The 20548-nt window shown below is 44.8% G+C and overlaps 1 protein-coding gene across 1 annotated transcript in view; it reads right to left on the bottom strand.

Annotated features, from left to right (window-relative positions):
* Positions 1-375: 375 nt before the first annotated feature.
* The window catches only part of SIDT1 (SID1 transmembrane family member 1), a 115855-nt gene continuing 95682 nt past the window's right edge, over positions 376-20548 (bottom strand). The window contains 10 exon segments of the mRNA XM_080655418.1: positions 376-2341; positions 3952-4080; positions 5032-5117; positions 5120-5141; positions 5226-5331; positions 11283-11329; positions 13015-13091; positions 14095-14109; positions 17910-18018; positions 18665-18801. Coding sequence (XP_080511544.1) covers positions 2279-2341; positions 3952-4080; positions 5032-5117; positions 5120-5141; positions 5226-5331; positions 11283-11329; positions 13015-13091; positions 14095-14109; positions 17910-18018; positions 18665-18801 — 791 coding nt within the window. The 3' untranslated portion in view covers positions 376-2278.

Raw genomic sequence — 20548 nt, 5'->3', positions numbered from 1 at the left:
TGGTTTTCCTGCACCGCATTCCTACCCACCCCTCCGGTGCCCTGGAACCACGAGATGGGCACTGTGGGGAGAATGAGCAACAATTGGCTTTAGGATTAATATTTATATGAGTGGGCTTGGTCTGGGTTTTAGTTCTGCTGTAGAGGACAAAACTGACCACAGTGTGTGAGTTTATAGTACAAGACATCAGAAAATGGTCAAGAATACAGCAGCACAATTTATCCATCTCTACAAGGCCTCTCCCCATGTCCATGGACGTATTTTCCCAAAAAGCTACTGAACAGGTAATGTGTCTTACAACGTATTCACCTCAGGCCACAGAGCTACTTGAACAGACTTTGTTCACATTTCCTTAGTGGATCTTTTTTTTTTTTTGGATTTGAAACCATTAGCGCATTAAAAGAAACGAATTAATTCAACTCAGCCATAGTTAAACAGATTCAAAATTTGTTTTAGATGTTAGACTAACACAACCATTTAATAGGTGGCCTTCATATGGCCTATGCAAGCCAACAATATATTTTTGTACGAGTTTGTATTTTATAGAACACTTTCACCAGTATGTGTTAGCTCATGTGATCATACCACGACCATGTAAGTGAGGCAAGGATTTTTGTCTCCAGGGTGGGATGCCAACAATTTTTAAGGAATAAAGAGTAACAGAAGACCAATTACAAATTTGGGGGCATTTTAGGAAAACACACACACACACACAAAATATTTCATTAAAAGCATCTTTGTGTTTTTAAAACCAGGGAAAGTTTGCTATTCAAACTTCCATAATGTTTTTGAACATTATCAGATATTTTAGAGAAAGAATAATAGTTGTTTTTTTAAATTTTTTAAATGGCTGATCCATTTCTCTAATGAATGATCAGGAAAGCAAAGGTGAGAGGTGACTTTACAGGCAGATATATCCACGTGTGCACATCTGTGTGCATAGTTTCTGATTACATCACACTCAGGTAACAAGGAGCCTGGTCAAAGTAGGACTCTCAGGGGCAGAACAGCCAGACAGTGGGGAGGGATGTGGAATGCTGAGCTCTCAACACCTTACGGGAGACAATGAGAATCAGGTGCGACCAAGGCAACCCTTAATGTCCTGTGCTCTTTGCAACTAGAGAGAGTAAAATGCAGAGGCCCTGAGAATTGCTTCTAGAGAACTCCAGGGAGCAAGCCTGCAGGCCCTGATCTGCAGAAAGTGACAGCTCAGAGCTGGGTCAGTGTACAGGACCCTAGTGCAGTGTCCCTGATGAAACACCCATTTCTTCCCCAAAGGTGATGTGGGCACAGAATTGCGCTGTTTGAACTGGAGGCACGAGGATGCCCTTTTGCTTTGGCTGGATTTCTCTAGGAGCCCAAGTCCTTAAGGTGAGGCCTGTTTGCTTGATGCTGATGTCACTTGCCTCAGCCCTGCCGGTCATTTCTCTTGCCCCTCCTGCTGCTAGAAAAGTTCTCTCATTTCCTTTCCACCTTGGAGCTGGTCTGTGGGGTAACAGGGCCTTCTGGAGAAGGCGGAGCCTGAGCATTGGGGTCAACACACAGCACTGAGATGAAGACACCAGGAATAGGTAAGCACCCAAGTTCTGGTCCCAGCGACCTGTTAGGAGGAGTGTGTGACAGGCCCAATCCAGAGTCTCTCTAGGGAGGTGAGGAACCTGGGGAAACATACAGCAGTCCTTCTGAGGAGGTGCCCAGCTGGTGCTGATAAAACATCTATCCCAGTTGAGTAGGACATCAGGTCCACTCCTCTGCCAGACTCTGAGGAGCCAACATCAGCCGAGGAGCCAACTTCAGCCCAGGACCCTGGACAAGGAGCTGGTGCTCGGAGATGTCTAGAGCAGCAGATGTTGCAGAAGTGCAAAGGGTGCCCACCTCAAGTTTCTGGTGGGCATGGAGGCAGCTGGAGGGAAGGGTGCAGCATCATTCTGCCATTGCTGATGAGTCCCAGGTGAATGTGGGAGGGGCCCCAAGATAGCAAGTTGACTTTGATGCAGAGGTTGTCCATGTCTAGTTCAGAGTTGCGACATAAGGGGATGGGGGCTTCTCGACCCTTCAGGGCTCGCCTCTGTCCAGAGCCCTGACTTCCCTTCTGCCTCCAGCCTTGCAGGTTTGAATCTCCCCTGCTCCTCTCCTCTCTGTGTGAATGTATTCAGAGTTGACTCCACAGGGGGTGAGTGGAGTATTTGGCAGTGGTTACTTTGCTGCAGGCCCTGCATTTTTCATGAAACAGCACCAAGGTCGATCGCTTCCTCTCTCCTCTCTTAATGCTGGAGGCTCAGAAGACAGGGATCTGGTCCCTCCGAACCACATCCAGGTCATCATCCAGGGTTAACAAAACCTGAAAGGAGAGGGATGGAGAAATGAAATGAATGCACAGTCACAGCCACAGTAAGTCGTCACTTTCTCTCTGAGTCTCATTCGGATTGAAACATGTGCCTTTACTCGTTTTTGTGTCTTTGCAGCTTTCTACAATGCCATGCCCTGAACAGGAACTTATTTTAATTACATAGCTCATTTATTAATTAATCAAGGCCTACCACGTGCTATTCTAAGTGCTGGAGATACAACTTGCAATGACAGAGAAAAAACCCCTACCCTCCTGGAGCTTACATTCAAGAGAGAGCTACAGACATGAAGCAAATACATGAGTAAAACATATGTAGTATGTTAGACAGAAATATGTGCTAAGTATAGTATGTTAGATGGTAATATGTACTAAGGATAAAAGTGAAACTATGACAAGAACGTGGAAGTATGGAGTAAGGGAGATAAAAACATGTTGAAAGGGTGGCTGAAGAAGTCATTACTTTGAAGGGACCATTTAGGTCAAGACCTAAAGGAAATGAAGTTTTACTGCATAAAATGTTACTATACATAAAGTGTATCCTCCTCCTCCATTTTTAGGTCCCTCCACCACCACTCTCTCCACATCGAACCCTTCATTCCACTTCTTTATCTCTCTAATGAAAGTGACTAAAAAATAGCTGAAACCGGTTTGCCTCAGTGGATAGAGCGTCGGCCTGCGGACTGAAGGGTCCCGGGTTCGATTCCGATCAAGGGCATGTACCTTGGTTGCGGGCACATCCCCAGTGGGAGGTGTGCAGGAGGCAGCTGGTCGATGTTTCTCTCTCATCAGTGTTTCTAGCTCTCTATCCCTCTCCCTTCCTCTCTGTAAACTATCAATAAAATATATATATATAAAAAAAAAGAAAGTGACTAAAAAATAAAAGCCTTAAATAAGGGTATACAGAGTAAACTTCTAAAACTGGCCACCAGAGGGTAGCCCTGCTCCACTATTGAGGCTGTAAGTCCAGCAGAGACTGCTTAAAGCGGGCAGTATTGGGGGTCCCGGAGACCTACTCCTGCTATTTGTCATGAACCTGTGCAGGTACCATGGGCTTTTAATTATGAAAGTCAAAATTAATGTGAAAGAATGCCGGGAGTTATCTTCCGAGGATGTTATAATACACGTGGCTTCTGGGAAGGTGTTTGGGTTAAGAAATGAAGGGACTACATGAAAGATTTGGAACTGAAGGCAACAGAGGCCTGGATGCTATCCTGAGCTACTCCAGGAATTTGTAAATGACTTATATTCACTGAGACTGAAAGGAGGAATGTGAGGATAGCATAAGAAGGAATAGCCTAATGCTATAGAAATTTTAGTGGATGCCAAAAGCAGTGCCTGGGGGATTCTGGGCATGTGAGTTCTGATAATCAAATGTTGTGAAGCTTAAGGAAAATCATTTTGTCACTCTGTGTCTTAAAATAACTACCTAACCAGATGACACAATGTAAAAACGAAACAATCTGTAAATTAAATCACAATGCAGAATTGGAAAGGGAAATTAGAAAGGAATAAAAAAGAGGGTGTAAGAAAGAGGGGAGGAGAAGAAAGAGAGAGTACCAGATGTAAAGAGAGAAGAAATTAACAAAAAGGTGTCAACTCACCAAGAATGAGAAAAACAGGGCAGTGGCAGACAGGAAGTGCCAGATGTCGTGCTCATCAAAGAAATCCAGCAGGACACATTCCCGGTTCTTCTCCCGGGACTCAGCTGGGGTTCCTGGAAGAAGGCGAGGCTGGATGTGGATGAGCATTCCCACAGTTCAACTGTCAGAGGGCAGAGCATCCAGAAAACTACACAAATACTACTAGATGCCCGACTCAAAAAGTTAGCTTCCAAGAAAACATATGTTGACACACAAAAAAACTTGCACATAAATGTTCAGAACAGCATCATTCATAAGAACCCCAAAGTGGAAACAACCCAAATGTCCATCAACTGATGAATGACTAGATAAAATGTAGTGTATCCATACAATGGAACATTATTCAGCAATAAAATGACATGAAGTACTGATACATGCTACAACATGGATGAATCTAGGAAACATTATGCTACATGAAGAAAGTCAGATTCAAAAGCCACAGAGTATATGATTTCACTTCTAAGAAGTGTCCAGAATGGGCAGATCTATAGAGACAAAAGATAGTTTGGTGGCTGCCTAGGGCTAAGGAATTCAGGAGAAGTGGGGAGTTTCTTTATGGAGTGATAAAATGTTCTAAAATTGATTGTGGTGATTGCGGAGATGGAGAGTGGAGACTTACATGTTCTGTGCTTCAGAAATATCACTAATTTCCTAGGCCTCAGCTTTCCAATCTGTGATATGGACTTATAAACCCCTGCACCTGGTTATTGGTTTATGGATGGTGATTATGATGAGAAAGGGGGACAAGAAACACTAAACAATGTTTTTGCACATGTTTAACATTCATTGGGAACAGGATCGTACACAACACAATAGGAAGGTCACATTTGCAGAGTCTGTAGGACTTACACATCTGATAATGATGACAATGTGCCATTCGTTGAGCATTTGTGTGTGGATATTAAGGTTTTTAGAGAAAGCTTTTGTTTGAGAGGATATAAAAATGATAAACAGCAACTAGCACATAGAGAGAGGGAAGGCAAGATGGTCAGAAGACAGATGGAGAGAGACCACACCTTGGAAAAGAAAAACTTCTCTTACCTCCCAGCTGCTGAGATTCTGGAAGAAAAAATATAGGGCAGCAGCCCACACCACCACGGTGGCCACGATGCAGAAGAGCGGGATGGAAGGACCTTCTCGGAGCTGCGGAGCTGCGGGTGAGAAGCAGAGGCTGTGGAGCTGCCTGCACCGCCAGCCGCGGGCCCAGGTGCTGCGGCTCCAGCCGCCTCACTTACCTTCATGATGATGTAAAAGGCCAGGTAGAGCAGCAGGTTACCGATGAAGATGCCCAGCATGTAGGAGGCAAAGTCCCTGGGCCGGTAGATCAGTCCAAAGAGGGCGCTGGGCAAACGGGGAGGAATTATTTTGCAGCCATGAAGTGGATTTGTGACATTTGACTTTTTCACTTTCCCACTCCCATTTTTGCAAGGAGGGGAATTAAAAAACAACAACCCTCTTTAACATATTATAAGTAACTGTTAACAGATTACATTTCCATCAGCACATTCATTTTTAACGATCGTAAGGTTCCTGTAAGTGGATGCACCATAAAGAATAGTCTTTCCTCTCTGGTTGAAATGAAGGGTTTTCCCTTTGCCCCTCAGTTTCTTACTATTATAAAGAACACCACATGAATGAATGAACACCTCCAGACATACTGTGCTTGCTTTTGCACTGAAGATTATTTCATTAGACTGGATTACTAGAAGTAGAATTATCTCAATAATTGGCTTGGAACACATAACCAACTTTGGATAGCTGTCTATGTTTTTAAAATTTATTACCCCATCTTATAGTCACCAGGTCTGTGGGGTTTGCCCTAAAAGGGTGGTCCCAAAAAGCCTGCAGGTGACCACTGCCAAGAATCATCCATCTCAACTCATCCCCGTGTAAAGCAGGGGCCCTGCACAGGTATAAGCCTTATCCCAAGGTCATCCCTTGGTCACAGCACTGTGGGGAGTTTCTTCCAGAAGCATATGGTGCCCCAATAAGATTCAAATTATCCTGAAAAGATTCTGGCTTCCCCTGAAGGTATGCCTCTTTCGTTCCTTTTATGTCTTAAAGGGCAACAGAAGTAGAGAGTTATCTTTCTATCAAAGGTCACTGACCCAGATGTGCACATCAGCGAAGAACTACTTGTAAAAGCAGCGAAACCTACTTATTTTTGAGGGATTCATAAAATATCTCACTCATTCTTATATTTTTTTAATCTTCACCTGAGGATATATTTCCATTGATTTTTAGAGAGAGAGTGGGACAGAGAGGAAAAGACAGAGAGAAATATTGATGTGAGAGAAACACATTGATTGGTTGCCTCCTGCATGTGCCCTGACCAGGGCCCGGGCCAGGGAGGAGCCTGCAACCGAGGTACAGGCCCTTGACTGGAATCAAACCCAGGACTCTTTGGTCTGCAGGCCGACGTTCTATCCACTGAGCCAAACCGGCTAGGGCTGAGGATATGTTTTTATTGATTTATGAGAGAGAGAGGAAATAAGAGCGAGAGAAAGAGAGAGAGAGAAAGAGAGAGAGAGAGAGAGAGAGAGAGAGAGAGAGAGAGAGATACATCAATTGGTTGGCTCCTTCCTGTGAGCCCTGGCAAGCCTTTTTGGTGTACAGGACAATACTCCAAACCACCTGAGCCACCCGGCCAGTCTCATTCACTTTTTTTTAGTTGAAAATAGGTTGCTGAGATTCTGGAAGAAAAAATACAGGGCAGCGGCCCACACCATTGCGGTGGCCACGATGCAGAAGAGCGGGATGGGGAGGACCTTCTCGGAGCTGCAGATACAGCTAGCAAAAATATACGTCTGTTGTACTGTTCTATTTTGAGGCCATTTGCAAGAAAAAGGGCCAATAATGAGGGGAAAGGAGAGGAAGAATGATGGAGGTGGAGTAGGAAGAACGAGACTTAGGGGGGAAAATAATAAATAGTAAAGACACTTTTACACACATGCACACACACACACACACAGACTAAGACAAATGACTGGGTAGCCTTTATGGAAAATTCTACAAAAATATTTAAAACTACATTGCATTTTTACAACTACAGACATAATATCTATCTATCTAATCTATCCACTAATTCAATGTTTGTCTTGTTGAGCAAATGAACTCAATGCATTGAACTCAACGCTCTAAGAGGGGCCACTATCGGTACACAAAAGCTTGTTAGTCCATTCTTTGCAGGAGAAAAATACCTTTCTCTCAAGTCTCTAGGGCAGGGGTGGGCAAACTTTTTGACTCGAGGGCCACAATGGGTTCTTAAACTGGACCGGAGGGCCGGAACAAAAGCATGGATGGAGAGTTTGTGTGAACTAATATAAATTCAAAGTAAACATCATTACATAAAAGGGTACGGTCTTTTTTAAAATTTATTTCAATAGTTTTATTCATTTCAAACATTTTAACAAGAAGAATGTAAACACTAATTATTATAATTTGAAACTTCAAAAAATGGAGGAATCATAGCACAATAACATACCTTATATTGAAGATGGCAAAGGCAAAACAAAATTGCCTAACAAAGGAAAGGTACAAAAGCCTTTCAAATTAAACTTAAATGTAATAAAATAATTTAAAAATAAAACAAATAGAAAAGAACAAAATGTGTAAACAGTAAATTAAACATTTTCTTTAGTGCAACTTCCAAATTATGCCCGGGACGTAGATGTAGATGGCAATGTAGACTGGGTTGAAAGGTTTTTGGTCTTTAAAACATCAACTTCAGTGGGAACAGTGTTGTTGGTCTCCTTTTTTAGCTAATGCATCGAAGTCTGGAGTTAGTTTTGTTGTGGCTATTCTCAGGATAGATCTGAGGTGTTCGTCAGTTAAGCTGATCTGTGAGGGGCTTTGTTGATGTTCATGACGCTAAATGTCTGCTCACAAACATAGGTTGACCCAAACAGCACCAGTATCTTCTGTGCCATCCTCCGGATGTTTGGAAAAGTGGCTTCATTAAGTGAAGCATAAAAGTCTCTTAGTTCAAGAGAGCTGAATTTCTCCTTTAGGACAAAGTCAGACTGAAGATTGATGAGTTCCAGTTGCACCTCTTCTGGTGCTGTTTCAGGGTTTTGTGACAAAGGACAGGCCACCAGTTGAAGTGACTGGTCAATTTTTTCAACATCAGAAAACCGACGACAGAATTCTGCATGCAGGTCATCCAGTGATTTGCTGTATTTCTTCACGTTTTGGATGGTCTCCTTCTGTGTGGCTAGTGTAGCAAAATGAGTGAAGACTTTGTCTGAAATTTGTCTGGAAAAGAAAATCAGCTTCGATTTAAAGGCTTTCACATTAGTGTACATGTCATGTACATACTGATCTTTTCCCTGTAGCTTCACATTTAGCTCATTCAAATGTGAAAATATATCTACAGCAAATGCAAAGTCACACAGCCAATTCTTGTCACTCAGCTCAGTAAATTCGTCAGACTTTCCCCTTTAATTTCAAAAATGCACCAATCTCTTCTTTGAGCTCCCACACTCGTTGGAAAACTTTGCCCAAACTCAACCAGTGGACTCGAGAGTGGTAAAGTAAGTCGTGGTGATCCGCATCAGTTTCCTCCAGAAACTTAATAAACTGACGGTGCTGAAGTCCCTTTGCTTGAATGAAATTAACAAGCTTTACGACTGGATTAACAACATGATTAAGTTGTAATATAGACTTGCACAATGATTCCTGGTGAATAATACAGTGAAGAAAAATAACATCTTGGTTAGGGTTCTCCTCTTTCACTTTATCCTGAATTCTTTTTAGCAGTCCAACATTTTTTCCAGTTAAATTTGGAGGTCCATCTGTTGTGACATTAGCAAGTTTACTCCATGGTAGCTTCATTTTCTCAATGACAGTAGACACCTGGTCATACAAGTCCTCTCCCCGTGTTTTTCCTTTCAGTGGCTCCATGGCTAAAAACTCCTCCGTAATTTCAAAATTGTCACTAATCCCTCGGATAAAAATTAAGAGCTGAGCAGTGTCCTTTACGTCATTACTTTCATCCAATGCTAGTGAATAAAACTTAAAGAACTCTGCCTTACTATTTAACTTGCTGGCCAAGTCTTCATCAATCAGTTCCACTCGATGAGTCACTGTCCTGCGCGATAAGCTGAGTTTTTCAAACTTGCCTTTGCTCTCTGGACACAAGAGACCTGCTGTCTCTATCATACATTCTTTCAAAAACTCACCTTCAGAGAGAGGTTTACTAGCTTTTGCTAATTTGAATGATAGCATAAAACTTGCTTTGGTAGTTGTCTCTTGAATTGCAGTTTGTCTGTGAAAGACATTTTGCTGAGCCTGTAATTTAGCCATCAACCTCTGTGAAGTAGCCTCCCGTTCTTGAGGTGACTGCTTGCTAGCATAGTTGCCATGCTTTGTGGCAAAGTGACAGCTGAGATTGTACTCTTTGAAGACTGCAAGTGTTTCCTGGCATATCAGACATACCGGCATTGATCAGACTTCGGTGAAAAAATATTTTGTTGTCCACTCCCTCTTAAACACTCGGCATTCACTGTCCACTTTCCTTTTCTTTGGTCCACTCATGTTTAATATTGGGCTAAAACCAACAGTACCGTTCTCTTATTAAATTCTTTACTAAAATAAGACAGTAAAGTATAAAAACAAGTGATTAAATTTGCTCTACTATAACATTTTTGGTCTTCTAAAAATATATATATAACAAAATCATCTGAAAAAGTTCAGACATGGGACAGAGGCACACCCTGACCATAGAGAACAACCCCTTTCCTCCATAGGAAACCTGTGTATCTTTCACACAGGCCCTTTGTTTATGGTAACACACATAGCTGCACATTGCTGTGTCTTCCAGACACACTTGTATGGGAGGTGCTAGGGCAGTGCAAAACATGGGTAACCAGTAGTTACCACTAGCACTTCCGTTACTGGCAAAAAATAGCTGCAGTGCACATAGTGTGAAAGAGCCCATTATCAATGTCAGATTGCATCCACTGGACTCTATAAAAACAACCAAGTGCCACTTTTAAATGCCCATTGCAATAGTTTTTCTTATTAAAAGCTGGAAATGGCAGGATATATATATATATATATATATATATATATATATATGTATATATATTTTTCCCTACTGTGACAGCCTGGCAGAGCATTACAAAGGAGAAAACCCAGCATCTGGTGATGTCCATAAGTACAAGACTTCAGGCTGTCATTACCAGGAAAGGGTTTCATCCAAGTATTAGATATGAACATTTGATTTTCAGTTTTTCATTTGTCCAATTACTTCTGAAACCCTGAAATTAAGCGATTTTGTAATAAAATCTTTAGTTCATCACATTTCTATACAATCTTTTTGTTCAACCCACTGAATTAGGGTTCGTTCACACTAGCCGTGCTGCCGTTGCAGTGTGGTGCAGTACTGCAATGCAGCACAGCTAGGGTTAATGCATGGTACACAGGTTTCCATCATGTTTGCGTTGATGCTAATGTGCAGTGGTGCATGTTAACACAAATGCCCTGTAGCATGCATTTTTACAGACACAAGGGGGAGAAGCAAACGCAGCACAAAATGCATTTGTTTTGCCGCTAACACATGCAGTTAGTGGCCACGGTAGCGTTACTGATACTGCATCCGTATCAGCAAAAAAATGCAGCCGCAGCATGGCTAGTGTGACATGTCCTCTGTGTGTCTTTTTCCCTGCTGCGCACGTCCGCAGTGGGAAAAAAAACTGCAGTGGATACAAGCCCTAAAAGCTGAAAGTCTTTGTTGTTTTATTAACAAGTCATTGTGATGTACAGAATGTGGGAACAGGAAAAAATTGTGTTTGAGTAGAGCTCTTAATCTTACCTCAGAAAGGCTCTGATACTGTGCTCTCCAGGGGCGTGTTTCCCTACATCACCATGATAACGTGTCTACGCATTCCCAGGGTGATGTCGGGAGACGCGTCCGGGCATTACAAGGAGCCTCTGGAAGATTGAGAGGTTGTTCCTTCTACTGAATGGGCGGATATAAATCCGCCCACTCAGAAGAAGGAGCTGTGGCCGTGTTTCCCAATGTTGCCATGTTAATACTGCTGCTGGTGAAGGAGCGGAGGGGAGAGCAAGAGAACCCTCCGCTCTTTCAGCTCCACGGGCCGGATAGAACAGCCGAACGGGCCAGATCCGGCCCGCGGGCCGTAGTTTGCCCACGGCTGCTCTAGGGCAAGCTCAATCCTATGGCCTCCTTAATTTCAGATTTGTTTATAAAAATGACAACCAAAGAAAGCTAAACCAGTGTTAGAGACATGAATAAAGAGGAAAAAAGGTGTTTTCCTAAGATTACTTACAAGGACCAGTTAATCAGATTCCCCACAACGAGCAACACCATTCTGTCCTGGAAAGGAGGAAAGGAAACACTGAAAAACCCTCAGCCTCAGCCCCCTCAATTTTTAGTGCCCACAGGTCCTGACAAGCTGTAGCGGGCTAAGGGATTCCCACATTCCTTTTCGTAAAAATCCTCTGATTATAAACCACTAGAGGCCCAGTGCATGAATTCCTGCATGGGTGGGGTCTGGCCAGCCCAACCCGATTGGGGCCTATTAGGCCAGGCTGGCCGGGGGAGGGGCCACAGGCGGTTGGCTGGCTGGCTGTGCCCACTGATGGAACTCTGGGGACAATTTGCATGTTAGCCCTTTATTATGTAGGACTAGAGGGTGCACTGGGTGGGGAGGGAGGGTGTGTCCCTCAGCCCAGCCTGCACCCTCTTCAATCTGGGACCCCTCGAGGTGGGATCGGGCCTAAATGGGCAGTCGGACATCACTCTTACAATCCAGCACTGCTGGCTCCCAACCGCTCACCTGCCTGCCTGCCTGATTGCCCCTAACCGCTTCTGCCTGCCAGCCTGATCACCCCCTAACCACTCCCCTGCCAACCCAATTGCCCCTAACTGCCTTCCCCTGCTGGACACCCCTAACTTCCCTCCCCTGCAGGCCTGGTTGCCCCCAACTGCCCTCCCCTGTAGGCCTGGTCCCCCACAACTTCCCTCCCCTGCAGACCTGGTCCCCCCAACTGCCCTCCCCTGCAGGCCTGGGTCCTCCACAACTGTCTTCCCCTGCAGGCCTGGTTGCCCCCAACTACCTTCCCCTGCAAGCCCAAATGCCTCCAACTGCCCTCCCCTGCTGGCCTGGTCACCCCTAACTGCCCTCCCCTGCAGGCCATCTTGTGTCCACATGGGGGCGGCCATCTTTGACCACATGGGGGCAGCCATCTTGTGTGTTGGAGTGATGGTCAATTTGCATATTACTCTTTTATTAGATAGGATTAGCAAGTGCTAAGTGAACCACATACTAGTGATGCTATTTGGGCAGGGTACACAGGGGTTCCCTGAACACCTGCCAAGGTCAGGGCAGTGGCTCAGAGGGCGGGGGGTGTAGCTTTCCCAAGGTTACTGCCAGTGAGCCAAGACAGCTATGACCAGGGCCCTGATTCCTGTGCTCAGTGAAGAAATGTATAATATACTGAAAAGTAGAATGGAGAATTTTAAAAAGTTGTATTTCAACCACTAAGCAATACTCACAGTTTTGAAAAAATATCCTTGCTCATTGTAAAAAAAACAACCAAGTATAAAAGTCAAACAAATGTGTAATGGGGGCAGTGTAAGCTCCTAAGGAAAGTTACTGGAGTGGCCATAAGTCCCAGTTTGCTTGAGACCGTCTGGTGCGGTTATTAATAGTGTCCCTTTCACTTACCCAAGGGAAATAATCTTACCTCCTCGGAGGGTTATTTACAGGGACACCCCACAGCAGTGTCATCACTGTTCAATAGTTCTGTACACACCCACATGTATATTTTTTCTTTCTATACTAGAAATCTTTCATGTATAAAAGTGAGACCATCCCAGCTTGTTTTTTATGAACAAGAAGAATAAACAGCATGCTTCTTCCCCCTGACTGGACCTCAGCCACCTGGACCATCTGGCCTTCTGGATTGGGGAGGCTGAGTCACTGCCCTGAGCCTGTCCCTCCTGCTGTTCCCCCACTCTCTGAGAGAAAGCCAAGGGGTGCAGGAGCACACACATACCATGTACAGAGGCCGGCTGCACTGATGGATGAAATCCGTGTAGAGCACCATAGCAGCCCGCCGGAAAATCCCCAAATCTGCGGGTGACACAATCGCATGGTAAGAAGGCTTGGTCAGAGATAATACAAAATACGCCCACAGGGCCCGAGCTTTTGGGGTCAGGATGATGTCGTCTTCACCTCATAAAAATGGTGCTTTGCAGCTGATAGGTGCACAATTAATGTTTGCTTTAAAAATGGCACCCTCACCTCACCACCCGTACTCTCCTGGAGGGTGTGCCACACCCCTGGGCACTACTGCAGAAGGGCAAGCAAGATGGACACGTGTAAATGCAATCACAAGTAATTTGGGTGGCTGGCCAACTCTTTTAGGGTCTCCTCCAGCTAAATTTCCCTTTGTTTACAGTTTACTCCAGTGGTGTTTCTTTTATAGCAGAGAGGTTATGGGGCCCACCTTAAAACACCTGCTCTCTCCAGATGGGCTGTAAAAGTTCTAATCTGTATTTCTCAAAGTGGTTATGAGTCAGTAAAGCATTGAACCAAGGGATCCTGGGTTTTACTGGGCATGTTCAGAAAGCCCAAACCTGTACTGGAACAATAATCAAAGGAATGTAATGAAGATGGGGAGAAAAAGGAAAGATTTTTTAAAAAATGCAATCCTTCAGAAAGAAGGAAACGGTGAGGGTGCGTGCTATAGCTGCTATGGGAACAGAGAGGGGATCCCAGATGGGCTGTCTTTCTCTGAGCTGTCCACACTGTAGACACCACATGCAAGCTGGGCAAGCATCCAGTGAGGGTGGATCCAGCTCTCTTGTGAATGCTACCCCTGGGGTCAATGTAGCCAGCCTTCACTATACTTTAGACACACAGAGGGAAGAAGGGGGCCCGGGGCATGTCCATGCGATAGCCCAGAAGTGCAGGCTGGGTAGGAGTGATCCTCACCTCTGAGCCTCTCTCTGGCTCCCCCCGCCCACCACCCTGCCCTGGAGGGAGGTACTCTGGGGGCTGGCAGGAAACCCGGAGGGAGGGTCGCTTGTCAAGGAAACAATCTAGAACCCTGCGAAGGGCTGCTGGACATTACCTGTGTCAGACACGTCTGAATCAGTGGAAAGCAGAGAAGACATGGGAAAGAGAAAGATCTGTAAGAAGGTAGCCAAACAGGTGAACTACTGGTTATTTTCGTTTTCTCTCTAAATGGATGACTTGAAAGTTATTTTCTGGTTAGAAAAGTCATGTTGGCTCATCATAAAGAACAGAATTTTTCTGCCTGTCTCAAACATTCAGAAATGTACTATTTCTCCAGGAGGGAATCAGATTTCTCTCTCTGTCTCCTTTTGTCCCGATTACAATGTATAACCAACCCTGTTCATGAGCACTCCCTGGGGTCCTTTTCTGGGGTCCTGTTAGCCACCTGGGCAAGCAGGTCTGCGGTTCTCTGTCCCGCGTATGAAATGCTCTGCTCACTCCTGTTGCCTTTCCTGTGTCCATGTTTATTTTCACGTGTGGCCCCAGGGCCACAGAGAAAGAAGCTTGTGATGTGAGACAGTAAAGGTAGCTTATGAAATGGGCAGAGAGGTGCCTCTGTCCACTCACTCAGCTTCCTGCCTTTGAACTAAATCTAGATGCAATCGTCCTCACAGTGAAATGCGAGTTTTCCTTTTGACCCTAGTAAGTCTATAACCACTTGGGGAAGACTCCTGGGTGAGCAAATGGGAGCTATTCCGTTAAGCTGCACACTGGCTACCTCTGTCTGCCCCTTCAGACCTACTTTGCACGCGCGGCTCCGTCCCTCACCACGCCTGCAGGCTGAGTGCGGCCGGGGCCCGGGGGGGTGGGGGGTGGGGATGTTCCTGCGTGGATTTGGACAGTGGAGACCCCGGCAGGAGATGGAGGAGCAGCGGAAGGAGAGCGACCTCAGGGTGTTTGCCTCCCTGGCGCCTTCCCTGTGTCTGTCAACCGAGGGTCCCTGCTCTTTTCAGAGGGGCTTCCTCCCGCCCTGCTCCCTTTGCCCGCTTGGTACCCGCCTCCCCCTGGCCGTTTGGGCTTGGGGCTGGGCCAGGCCGCCGGGCCACCCCCCCATTCCTCTCTGCCCGCCTTGTCGCAGGAAGAGTCCCTCAGTGAACAAACCCTCCTCCATCTTTGTGTGACAGCTTTTTTCTGTTGAGACCCTGGCAGGTATCTGTTACCAGGCCATAATGCATTCACTTCCTCCTTTTCATAAAGATAAACGAATTCAGCATTGCAAAACTGTATGGGGTAAAGGTGGTATAAATGTGGTATAAATCTATTCAAAGCTCCTCTATGTATTCATGGTCATCATTACACATAAGCAGTCCCCGCTTATTCGTGGTTTTGCTTTCCGCAGTTTCAGTTACCTGCAGTCGACTGGGGTCTGAAAAGAATATATTTTAAAATTTGTATTTATTTATTATTTTTTTGAGAGAGAGAGAGAGAGAGAGAGAGAGAGAGAGAGAGAGATCAGTTTGTTCCACTTATTCATGTCCCCAGTGGTTGCTTCTTTACGGGCCCTGCCTGGGGATCGAACCGGAAACCTTGGCGTATCAGGACGATGCTTTAACCAACAAAGCTACCTGGCTGGGCTGGGGTCAGAAAATACTAAATCGAAAATTCCACAAGTAAACAGGTCGTAAGTTTTAAATCGCGCACTATTCCGAGTAGCGTGGTGAAGTCTCGCGAGGCCCAGGACTTTGCCAGGACGTGACTCCGCGCCTCCACAGCGTCTCCGCGCCTCCACAGCGTCTCCGCGCTGCACGCCCGCCGGTCGCTCAGGAGCGTCTTGGTTATCGCATGGGCTGTCTGGCATTTTGGTGCTTGTGTTCAAGTCGCCCTTGTTTTACTTCATAATGGCCCCGAAGCGCAAGAATATTGACGCTGCCATTCGGACATGCCAAAGAGAAGCCGTAAAGCGCTTTCTCGACGTGAAAAGGTGAGTACAATATTTTGAGAGAGAGACCAAATTCACCTAACTTTTGTTACAGTAATTGTTATAAATGTTCTATTTTCTTATTAGTTATTATTGTTGATTTCTTATGCCTAATTTAGGAATTAAACTATATCATAGTTATGTATGCATAGGAAAAAAACATAATATTTATAAGGTTTGTTATTATCCACAGTTTCAAGCATCCACTGGGGGACTTGAAACATATTTTCCGTGAATGAGGGGAGTGGGCGACTACTGTATCTGCACTCAATTTTATTTTTCCAATTCTGAGAGAACCCAGAAGCTGCAGCTTATTTTCCGTTTGCAAGTTGACTTTGTATGACTTAACTCACCTTGGAGTCTGGGGGATGGGAAGTGACCAGTGCACCAAACGAAATGCTCTACACAACCAGCTAAAGATGCTTCCCTGGGGAGCTGGAGGCACTGGCATGTCAGCGCCAAGGGAAAAATCTACCGGCCGTGCCAAAAGGGAAGCCTAAATTGCCAAAATAAGAAAATGTTCTATTGGGTCTTCTCGTAAACAAGCCACTTGTTTATGTAGAATCACTCAGACCTGGGCAAGAGGGGTCTTGTATTTCAGAGGCCCTCATTCCTCACTGAGTGAGGAGTCTGCAGGGCAAGGGGACTCCTCCTCCTTCTCCAAGGCCACATTCTGAATTCCTGGACCCTAGGATTCCCTGCCCAAATGGCTTTGACCCTGATTGATCTCCATGTCTGCATAGCCCCGTTCCCGGGGCCTATCTTCTGGGTGGGCGGGTTGCACCATTGGAGCATATACTTCCAAGGGCAAGGAGTGGCCATTTGGATGTAGAACAAGGGTGTCCATATGCATACCTGTGAGACCCCTTAAGATGTAGGACAGGGACAGAGGTGGGAAGAAAAGAGGCAGGGGCTGGGGACCGGCTATGCAGGAGAGCTATGTTCTCTCTCTCTCTCTCTCTCTCTCTCTCTCTCTCTCTCTCTCTCTCTATATATATATATATATATATATATATATATATATATATATATATATATATATAGAGAGAGAGAGAGAGAGAGAGAGAGAGAGTTTTTCTGGACATAGACCAAAGAATATTTGTCTGACTTCATGGACCTTAAAATGGCAGGTGAAATTTAAATGCTCCAAAGATGACTTGAACCTGCTCCCACGTGTGAAGACTGACCAACAGCAGGCCGAGCCGATTTCTGTGGAACACTCAGTGTTCAATGTTCACATGGTCAGAGGGAGTCCAGGAGGTATCCTGCCATTAACATTGGCAAGTTGGTCTCAAAAAGTTCTAGTCCCAGAATTTGAAAAGAATATATTTATAACCATTTATCATGGTTAAAGAACTGGCCCTTTTATTTATTTATTTACTTATTTATATTTTATTGATTTTTTTTACAGAGAGGAAGGGAGTGGGATAGAGAGTTAGAAACATCATTGCGAGAGAAACATCGATCAGCTGCCTCCTGCACACCCCTTACTGGGGATGTGCCCACAACCAAGGTACGTGCACTTGACCAGAATCGAACTTAGGACCCTTGAGTCAGCAGGCCGACGCTCGATCCACTGAGCCAAACCAGGTATGGCAAGAAATGGCCCTTTTAAATGCCACAAAACAAAACAGAAACATCCCCAGGTAGAATTAGTGGTATGGTAAAAATGCAGTTCTGCAAATGCACTTTCAAAATTTGGTCGATTGCAAAGCATTTGGGACCTGCAGCTGGAGGTGTGGCAAGCTTAGTTTCTCAGGTGACTAGACCTAGTGATAGTAGTTTACTGCAATCCAGTAAAGGAGAGGAGATTTTGGAGGGAATATATGCTATTAAACACAATACAGAATTCAGAGCATGCATTCACGATGGTTGGTAACACATCTGTTTAGGATCAGTAAAAACTGTTTTCTCAGTGTGTTTAGTATTATGTTATGTAAAAGGGGACTCACCTATCTTGAAACGACCCATGTAGTAGATCTGGGTGCTGAGGGCCAGAGAGGCCAGTATATGGATTGCAGAGAAGATGACCCAGAACCAGATGTCATTTTTTCCAAACACCTAGGAGAAAAGATGGAAGTTACCTTCATCTTGGGTTTTTCCCAGAGAACTTCTAAAATCAGCTCTCTCAAATTGGCATAAGGAGTCAAAAACCAAGCTGTGCATGACTTTGTCCCCCTGCCCTCTCCCGCCCTCACCTCATCCCCTTCACTGATCTCACAGGGGTCTTATTACACCCAGGGCAGGAAAAAGAATGGCTACCTGGCCAAATAAAAATGGAAAGGGGAGAGGCAGCTGAACAGCAGTGGTGAAGGGGTGAGAGGTTTAAAGTTGGGGGCTACTGCTCTTTGAATACCTGCAGATAGGTAACACTTGTCCATGCATGTTTAGAAAGTGGTTTCTAATCTCTGAAGTCAGTCTCTCCAGTCTTATACATCCCTACTTCAGTCTCACTCGAGTGAAGTCCTAGCTTTATATTAAAACTCTTGAGGAGTAGTTTTACAGGTGCCAATCACATTATAAAAATAACTAGCCGAATAAAATAAGTAAATAAAATGCCACGAACGGATCAACGATGAGAGTGCCATGAACCATGGATTATGATTAATTCAATTCCGTCCACCTGAGCTCCCAAAAACAAACAACAAAAAACCTTCCAAGAGGGTTCGTTCTGAAAGGAAGGCTGAAGTCATGGGGAGGGACGCACCACTCCGAGCACCGTGAGTGTGATGACGAAGGCGAAGGAGGCGTAGGCGGCGTAGGCGCTGGCGTTGATGTCTGGGTGGCGGGTCTGGTAGAGCTTCAACATGCAGAGGCCAGCAATCATGTACATGAAGGAGGTGTCTGAAGGTGCAGAGGAAGAGCTGAGACCATCAGGATCCAGTAGGCAACAGACAGATTTCTCCTCAGTCTCAGAAACCCCCTCTCCTCAGGCCTTGGGGTATCTGTTACCCTCAGACTGTGTGGAGACCTCCAATATGCCTGCCTTCCAGGCACGTTCTCTAGGCAACCCCCACATACTCCACTTCTGAATCCCTCCAAAGCTGTTCCTAGTTCACAGAAGAAACTTATCTGATGATCTACACTAATAAAAGAGAAACATGCTAGTTGACCATACCTTCGCAATGCCTACCAACCAATCAGGAGTGAGTATGCAAATTAACCCAACAAAGATGGAAGGTTAATTTGCATATGCAGGCATGAGCAGCCCGGGGGCGTTCCGCACCACCCCAGCGGCTCGGGGCCTCTGGGCAGCGTGGGAAGCCAGAAAGGCGGCTCTGGGCCGAAGCGGAAAGGCGGCTCCAGCCAGAGCAAAGGCGGTGCCGGTAGCCAGGGAAGGAAGGCCCATTCTTGCACAAATCTTCATGCATTGGGCCTCTAGTATGATAAATAATTGACTATTCCCGCTCTCAGGGGTGTTTGTGTTTAAACGCTGGTGTTCAACAACAATAATAGAAAAAGCCATAATGGTGACAATTAAGGCAGTGTGACAATAAAATGAATCCTAGGTGGGTGTAGGAGGCGCTTCTCAGCATCTTGAAGTATAACCACACTGATGGCTGCTCCTGCATAGCTTTATAGGCTAGGGATTTCCCATCAGCTGGAACTTAAATGTGGCTTAGCTGCATGAGAGTTATGGAAATGCAAATGAAAACAACAATGCACTCTTCCATGATACTAAACAATCTAATAAGAATTTAAATACCTGACAATAACACACACCAGTGATGATGTGGGAAAATGGGAATTGTCCCACAGCTAACAGGAGTGGGAATTAATGCTCTGGAGAGAAAATTCTCAGCTTTTGGTAAAATGGAAGATGCACATCTTCCATTGCAGGTGACCCCCAAATTCTACTTTTAGGTATCACAGAGAACCACTTTCACATATACACAGAGTTGAACATAAGGATGTTCATTGCAGCACTATCTGTAACAGCAAAATGTTGGTAACATCTGAAGGTTGTTCAATAGAGGAATTGATAAATGTGGTATATTTTTAGTACAGACTGTGACAATCCTTAAAAAAAAAAAAAAGAATGAACTAGCTGTCCTTGATTCAATATTGATAAATCTTGAAAACATATTATTGGATGAAAAAAGAAGGTTGCAGAACACAGTGTGGTAAATTAATATCAATTTACTATAAATGTAGCAAAACTATGAAAACAAACTGGAAGAATAAATACCAAATTAATCATGGTTGTTGCCTCTGGGGAAGGAAAGAGAGGAATAAATTTGGAAAGTAGTTCAACCAAGAACTTTACACAATATTTTATTTCTTAAAAAGTAGATTTAAGTCAAATGTTTTTAAATACTGGCATTTGTTCATTCTGAGTGGTGAATGATATTGTTCTCTATAGTTTTCCCTCTTAAAAATGTTTTCTAATTTAAAAAAATTAAAATGTGACAGAGAGCCCTGGCCAGTTTTCTCAGTGGTTAGAGCTTTGGACTTTGGACTGAAGGTTCTGGGTTGGATTCCCCGTCAAGGGCATGTACCTGTGTTGCAGGCCCGATCCTGGCCTGGGTTGGGGCATGTGCAGGGGGCAACCAATTGATGTGTCTCTCTCACATCAATGTTTCTCTTCCTT

Source organism: Plecotus auritus, assembly GCF_963455305.1.
Source record: "Plecotus auritus genome assembly, chromosome: 2".
Lineage (NCBI taxonomy): Eukaryota > Metazoa > Chordata > Mammalia > Chiroptera > Vespertilionidae > Plecotus > Plecotus auritus.
The sequence above is the reverse complement of the archived record's forward strand: the minus strand, read 5'-3'. Positions and strand labels throughout refer to the sequence as shown.